Source organism: Aphis gossypii, chromosome 2 (genome assembly GCF_020184175.1).
Source record: "Aphis gossypii isolate Hap1 chromosome 2, ASM2018417v2, whole genome shotgun sequence".
Lineage (NCBI taxonomy): Eukaryota > Metazoa > Arthropoda > Insecta > Hemiptera > Aphididae > Aphis > Aphis gossypii.
In genome coordinates this window covers 63,806,605-63,814,646 of record NC_065531.1, presented here as the reverse complement: position 1 = coordinate 63,814,646, position 8,042 = coordinate 63,806,605, and the positions used below count along the sequence as shown (strand labels likewise).

Genomic DNA, 8,042 nt, shown 5'->3' with positions numbered 1-8,042 from the left:
TAAATAGTTGGAAACGTTTTTTCGACTACTCGTTAGTCGTTACCATTAGTTTAATAAAAATTAAATCAACAATTAATATTTACTTTTATTATTTTTAAAAATATTTTTGAGTCTGTTTTGATAAATTTTTCGTAGGGATCTAAAATGTATTGTTTATTATATTAGTAAGAATGTCCTAAATGTGTAAGTAGAATCATTGGGCACTGGACTTTTAGTCTTTTAGTCTTTTAGCAGTTAGTTTATATATATATAGAAACCCCTTAAAAAAATGTTTTGATCATACAATCGTACAATATTGTAGTACAGAAGTTATTTCGTACACTAAATACTAAAACATATTGTTTGTGGACGGTGCACCTGTCCACTTCATATACGTTGGTTGTAGGCTTGTAATGTAATTTGCGGTCCACGCGCAAACATCGTATTGTCAGTTGTCACGAATCGTGGCCGCCTGCCGATGACCGACGGCGACCACCAGATAGCGCTCTTATTATAATCAGTCATCACTATTCAGTGTTGTCTGTATAGTTTTGGAATGCTGCGGTAGTGGTGCACCATTGATACTTGTATTTTGTAACCATACATAGAAAAAAATCCGGAAATGCCAATGGATTGTTTCCGGTAATCTATCTATCTCGGAAGCAATGTTTTAGCACTGGTATTGTGTTTAGGTATATTGTAGAAAAATTATGTCAATATAATATGTAAATGTATTTAACATATTTATTTATTCTATTATAAGATAACATAAAATATGTTATATAACTCCCTAAATGTTCCTCTTATAGGACTAATACGTACGGGCATTTATTAAAATCATAGTAGCAGCGTTTAATTTTAATAGAAAACTGGTTTACACTTAAATGTACAAATGCGAATGTATATTTTTCGTAATATTCAATGGCTTTATAAGTATTATATAAAAGTGGATAAATGTTTGTTGGTAAGCATATAATTTGAAAATGGATGAATTTATTGTGCTATATTTTTTCAATGTTTGTAGTAGTCCGAGTAAGGGTTTTACGGGAAGAAAAATTGGAAGGTGCTTTTTTCGATTGGATTTTCGTATTAGCTGACGAATGTATAATGTTTGCCGGAATTAGTTATTTAATTATATTTAATAAAATACAAAAATAGGTAGGTAATACAAAGTAATAAAAGACAAAAATAAATCCTGACTTTCCATAGGGTATAGTACTTTCTACTTCAAACTGACAGGTTATACTTAAGTATATGCACATAACTTTAAATTAATTGTGACTAAAAAATTCTTAGAATTTTTTATGTGAAACAAAATAATCATGAATAAAAATGATAATTTTATAATTACAAATTAATAATACCCAATGGCCAATATATTCTCTCGAGATTTTTGCATTTTTAAAATTCATCATCACTTTTCAAATTTTCTATCTAAAATCTCAAAAAGTCACCAAATCAATACACAATGTAATTGTGAATTGTAATAGTATAAACAGAGTAACTATTAGTAAATATTTAGATATTACATCATTTGATCGAAATTTACATTTTAATTATCATACATCACAGTTAATTCTTAAGCTACATTAACTATATTATATTAATTGTTTTGTACAGCGAATCCATTTTTAAGTACAGTAGAACTCCGATTCTCCGATCGCCAAGCAATCGGACGTCCAATTAACCGGACGAGAAAAATAGAAAATGTGCCAAGTCGGCTTTTCTTTTTATTTTTTTATCACTTGCGCATGTACCTAACACAAAATACATACCTATTAAAAATGATTTATCGTAAGCCCAAATTTCTATCGAATAATCAATTATTCTCCAACGTTAATAATCAGTGTACCGTATGGACGTCGGATATTCTTATAATGGCATGAGGTGCAGTTGCCACTGGCGTCAATACTTTGTAACATTAAAAAAAATAAATTTTATTGCTTTATAATTAATTTTTCTATAGCTGAATTGTTTCTGATTATACTCATAATTGCTTGTAAAATAGGTATATATAAAAATATAAAAAATAAATTTTGAAAAATGAAATTTAACTATAGTATTCAATATAACAGAGTAATACAGCAGATTATTCTGAACCTAAAATGTTATAGATAATATTTCAATTACTACCACTAACTAAATAATAACTATTACATTAATTTATTATAATAGGTATAACAAACAATACAATGTATGATTAACAGTTATCAATAAATTTGATAAATATTATATAATATGCCAGTAAGCGATAGGTATAAAAGGACATTTTATGGTATTGTTTATTATTATTTTTTGTAATAGATTATATAGATACGTTATATATAATAATATATAGATAAACTCAGTACATAAAACGAATCGTAAACAAACTCATTAGTTTATATCTGGGGTCTTTAAACTAAAGCTTGAGATCAAGTATTAACTTTCCTTTCTTTAAGGACAATAAATATGTTAAAAATATGTGTAATATACGCCCTGAGTCGTTGTTGCGCACATATATGTGCTCATATATTTTGGCCTGCTCAGAGCTTTTGATATTATTTTATGTGGTCCTCGAATGAAAAAGTTTGGAGACCCTTGGTCTATATAATTATGTTAAGAATCAATTCCTCTATTTTAATGAATAGAGAAACAGTTTCATTGTATTGAAGGATTGAGACAGTGAGTCCGTAAATGAATTGTTTTTTTTTTTTATAAAAAGTAAAAGAACAAATACTTACCTATAGTATGATATTTTTAATTTTTTCCCACCTATACTGAAAGTTTAATTTTCTATAGGTACTTGTTTTCTGTAAAATTTGTGTAAAACGACAAAATATATTTCTCATCCACTGTAAAATCGGGTTGATATGCATGTTAATAAGAATGTATTTTTTAAAATACTTTAAATATCTAATGGAGGTATTAGCGTCATTAGTAGAATTGTATTGTTCTGTTCTATATGAAGTTTATGAGAGGCCAGAGGCGTATTTGAGTGTTGGTTACACAGTGTTACCTACAATATTTTGTAAAACATAGATTAATCAATTAGTTAAGTATTTTATTATATCATAAAATTCTACAATTTACAGGGATATTACTAAACAAAGCGATATGTTCATATTTAAACGAAAAAAGAAATAGAAAATTGGTAAATACTATATTTTATACTTTCAATAATAGGCATATTTAGAATTAATATTTAAACATTTTATTTATTAGTTTAAATATAATAATTAATAACTATTGTAATAAGAGTATCGTAATAATGTCTGGCGTATGTATTTTCTAATTAAAAGAAGAGATAAAAAATATTCCATAATATTTATTTCAAAAACGAAATTTAAGCTGTTAAGCCATCAATTAAAAAAGTCCTTATATTATTCTAAAGCGTCATTTAGAAAGTTATATCATTAAAATCTAGCCGGTGGAAAAAGGTATTTGGTTAATTCGTCCAGAAATATTTCTGTTAAAATTATATTTTGAGTTTTACATAAATCATATTTATTAATTGTAGAGTCTTGTATTACATTTGTATATATACATTAAAAATAAATTCAATTATTATCATCATAGTACAATAGTAGCATAATATTTTTATTACGTACCTATTATTACACTTTACTGATCATTTTAGCCTACAGGTGATTTTACGTGGACTCAAAATTGACCTGTAAGCGGTGGGCGTGGAGTATATAGTCGCCAGTCTGGTGGCCATTTTAGTCTACCTATTACCTGCAGGACTAATTTTTATTGACGGAGTAGTTTTTCGACTGTTATAGTCTAGGTAGTTGTTCTGTTTTATAATTTTTTCTGTTTTTTTTTTTTAATAAGTGTAGGATACATAATATTCTTAATACTCTATGAACTATTGTGTTCTTTCCTCTTAAAAATATATAGATATATATTTTATTTATGAAAAGTAGTATTAAAAATAATAAATTCCAAAACTAGATAGGTAAATCGTGATTTTTTTGTATTGCGTTATTTTGGATAGAAAGTGGAGGGATGAAAATACAAACTAAAATAGTAGTGGGATGGTATCCCCCCGTACCGTTCCCATACATCGTCTACCACATATGTTATACTTGTATACTGTGGTCTTCATTATTACAATGTTGCCATAGAACGAATAAAAATATAAAATATGACTAACACCAATGGCGTTTATAAGTTATATTTCTCGAAATTTGATTCATAAAAATAATAATAATAGTAATGAAATCTTTCTGAAAACTGTACAAAAATTCCTGTACCTACTCTAAAACTCTAAAAGCAATACAAGAATACTGCAGTTCTTACTTCTTTATTATTTTTAACCTAACCTACACCTAACGCTACATCGACAACCGTATAGGAGGAGGGTTCAAATCCATCCCATTTCTCTGAAATTCTACCGATCTGGCAACGCTGGAACTTATATTATATAATGACAATAGGCCGGGGACGAGTTTTGCAGCCACCTGACAAGCGTGATTACCAGCTGCCGTGCTCTTGGTCCTCGACAATCACGGCTATATCGACAACGGATGAAGACTATTAACGTTATAGGTAGGTATTTTTGTGGGTGTGCAGTGCTCTAGACGAAAACACCAGTCAGTTTGAAGATTCGTCCGGCAACGAATACATCGACGTCCCTTTCGTGAAATCCAATCTACGATGGCTGCCCAGTTGAGTGCACACGCAGGTCAGTTAATTTATAATATAATGTATATCATATAACATAGAGTAATTCATAATATAATTCATGTATATCGTAAAATAGCTTATTATTTGTTGATATAATATGCCTCCCATGGCGAAGTCATAATGTTCAGTCATCTTATTAATATTATTTCATAAACAAAGCTGAATATATATTTATTTTGAGTTGCTTTAGTCTTGAATTTATTTATTATCATCTAAATCATTATAAATTATATAAATACAATAATTTTTAATTAGAAAAATAATAACTTCCAGGATTAAAATATATTTCTTTAAATGAATATTGAATAACACATAGGTAATAATTTGTGCATGCATGAAGTACAGTATTGTTATAGTTATAAAACAGTTATAAAAGTATATGAATTTAGTTCTGTCTTATATAAGTAGTATAGATACAATTGTTGACTGTTTATAATACTACTAACACTAGGGTTAATCTTAACGCATTATATGTCTGTTTAAAATGGAATAAGTTCACGGTAAACGAGTCCAGTACAGTTATTCTGTTATGTGTACGTCTAAAAAGGATTTCAAACGTCTCCTTTTATCCACCATTTTAATAACTCGTCTGTTGATTGATATTTTAGTATAATATACCTATAATAAACTGTAAAATGTATTTTTTTGGCGCCGTTATTAGTCGACATAATGTCGTATTACAACGTAAATAGTATTATAAGTTTTTGAATTCAAATTTTACAATCGTTATTTTAAAATCTTTCAGTTATGTATATGATGAAATCTATCTCTTCCGTTAAACAAAGTATTAAGTGGACAGTTGTAGGGGTAGCGTTATAATATTGTGTTTAGGTAGGTAACATGGATGTCATGGTGGATGGATGTATGCTATAATACCTATTAGTGCTTTTAAATATCGTTGTCACGGTGATTTTCTAAGAGGGAAAATATTCATATTTAAGCGACGTATCGTTCTTATGTTTGCATTTCACTGCCGTTTACGATTTATATTTATTCAGTTAATAGGTTCTACACCACCATCATTTTTAGTAAAGAAATATTTTGATTCTCTTTAACACTTTAAACGGGGGAACGATCAAACCATTTTTTTCGTCATTTTCATTTTGTAATTTACGCAGAATGAAATTGTAATTGTAGGAATGCAAGAAGTCCGCAGGCACACGAATTCGGTTCACATAACCGTCGTTATAAAGGTATGAACAGTGTTGTTCAAGTATTTGGTGGGGACTTGGCGGGCGTGGCCCTGTGGCGGGGATGCCCGACGACTGGTACCTTTTTGTCCGAAACGAAGTAGGTATAATAAAAATATTTTTACCACTAAAATGCCCCACAGCATGTGAAAACAAGAGTGTTATTATTCTCTACGGCCACGTAGAAGAACATTGTTGAATATTGCCCCATAATATATAGTTAAAATATTCAATACGATATTATAAAATACTTATAAACACAGTTTCTTCTTTTAATAAAAATTCCTTAGGTTATACAAGATATGATTTTTATTATTTATTACCGAAATTCGTACTCTATATGAATATTTTCACTTAGTGTAATTATTATGTAATGTACCTACGTAGATAAAAACTAACTTAGCCCAAATTAGTGCGTAATTTTAAAGACAGAAATTACTTCAGTCTCATATAACCTATCTTTGCTTACTATCTAAGGTTATGCTATTTACTGGGTAAACAGTGCAATTGTTTTTGTGTCATATTAATATAAAAATAAAAAAATATTTTAAAATTCATTAAATTTATAAACGTAAAAGACGGCTACAAATACTAGTATCTTATTAAACTAACAGTACAATTTGTAATTATATGGTAATGGTTCGTTAGTTGTTAATTTATTATCATTGGAAATTTGTACTTCGAAATAATTAAGTCTATTTTGTGGGTACGATTAAAAAAGAAATGAAAGAAAGCATAACGTATATTTACACTTCTGTACTGAAATAATTAGAACGGTATTTGGTGTGATATATTTGATAAATTAATGCTTGTTTTGAAGATGATAGATTTGACTAGTTGTAAAAAATCTAAACTATGATACAAAAATTCTTAAGACATTAATCAATAATGAGGTCAAACTAAGTTAGTACAAAAATATGCATCTTAGAATTTAGACCTCAATATGACTTAGAATTGCATGTAATTATAATAAAGTAGTTACTCTTAGAAATGAATAGGTGAAAATATTGCATAATTATATATATTTTTTATATTATTTATTTGAGTATTGCAATTAAAATGCAACGAAACTTTAGGTGAGCCACGTTAATTACCTATTACCATAATATATTAAAAATAAAAAAACATACATTTTACTTATCTAAGTAAAGAATTTCATTCAATGTTTTACAATTTTTTTCATAGCAGACGTATCTAATATCTAATAATTTTAAATAGACTAAGCTAACTGCTCTTATCAAAGATTATATAGCCGCCGTAGACACATCAAGTATTCAAATGATAATAAAAATCATGTATAGGCACTTATAGTTATAATTTTCTGTAAGATAACATTGACTTTATTGTAAAATATAAACGTCAGTTATCATAATAGTTTAATGATATACTACCTATGTTATAATTAACGTTTATCAATATACTTATATTATAATTAAACTTTTGTGTAAAATATAATCCACAATTATCATATTAAGTTAAATTAAATATATTGTTATACTTGTGTTATAATAAAATTTTTTTTTTCAAACATTTTATAACATATTAAACATATTTTGTTTATCAATTTATCGTAGAATTCAAAATGATTGATTTAATCAGTAAATAACCATAATTATTAAATTAAAAATTAACGTGGTCAATCTGCTTTCAAAATAAAATTCAAGTGCAACCTAAATATTTTAGCCTTGTAAAGTGTCCATGTCTCAAATACAAGAAAATTATATAACTTTATATTTAAGCTACTATATTTGTCATAGGTATCTGAATTATAATATTTTTTATCGTTATTTTTTAATTGAATTTCATACAACAAATTAAAATACAATTTAAGAAACAAAATAATAAATAATATTCATAAATAACAAAACCTAATCAATAATCTTAATAACTCTAAGCGTTTAACAAAAAATCATCTTCATAAGTACTAATTTCAAATACTTAATGACCGTCTAGATTCTTTTTTGTTTAATATGAAATCATAACTCAATAATTTGTTTGTTTTGTTAGTTCAATTTGTAAACCCACAATTAAGGTACAGTTTTATACCTATATCATATCTATAACTTATATTGTATTCAATGCATCATTGCTAAAGTGATCTTGATACTTTATCAATATTCGTATAACAAAACAAAACTATAATTTATATAATGGTTTTAAATAAATGGTTGATTAATCAAAATAACAAAGTTTAAGTAAATA

General features: G+C 27.2%; 1 protein-coding gene across 1 annotated transcript in view; it reads left to right on the top strand.

Annotated features, from left to right (window-relative positions):
• The first annotated feature begins 4,480 nt into the window (after window positions 1–4,480).
• Window positions 4,481–8,042, top strand: part of LOC114125986 (2,3-bisphosphoglycerate-dependent phosphoglycerate mutase-like) — a 38,198-nt gene continuing 34,636 nt past the window's right edge. The window contains exon 1 of the mRNA XM_027989836.2: window positions 4,481–4,648. Coding sequence (XP_027845637.2) covers window positions 4,621–4,648 — 28 coding nt within the window. The 5' untranslated portion in view covers window positions 4,481–4,620. The remainder of the gene's footprint in view (window positions 4,649–8,042) is intronic.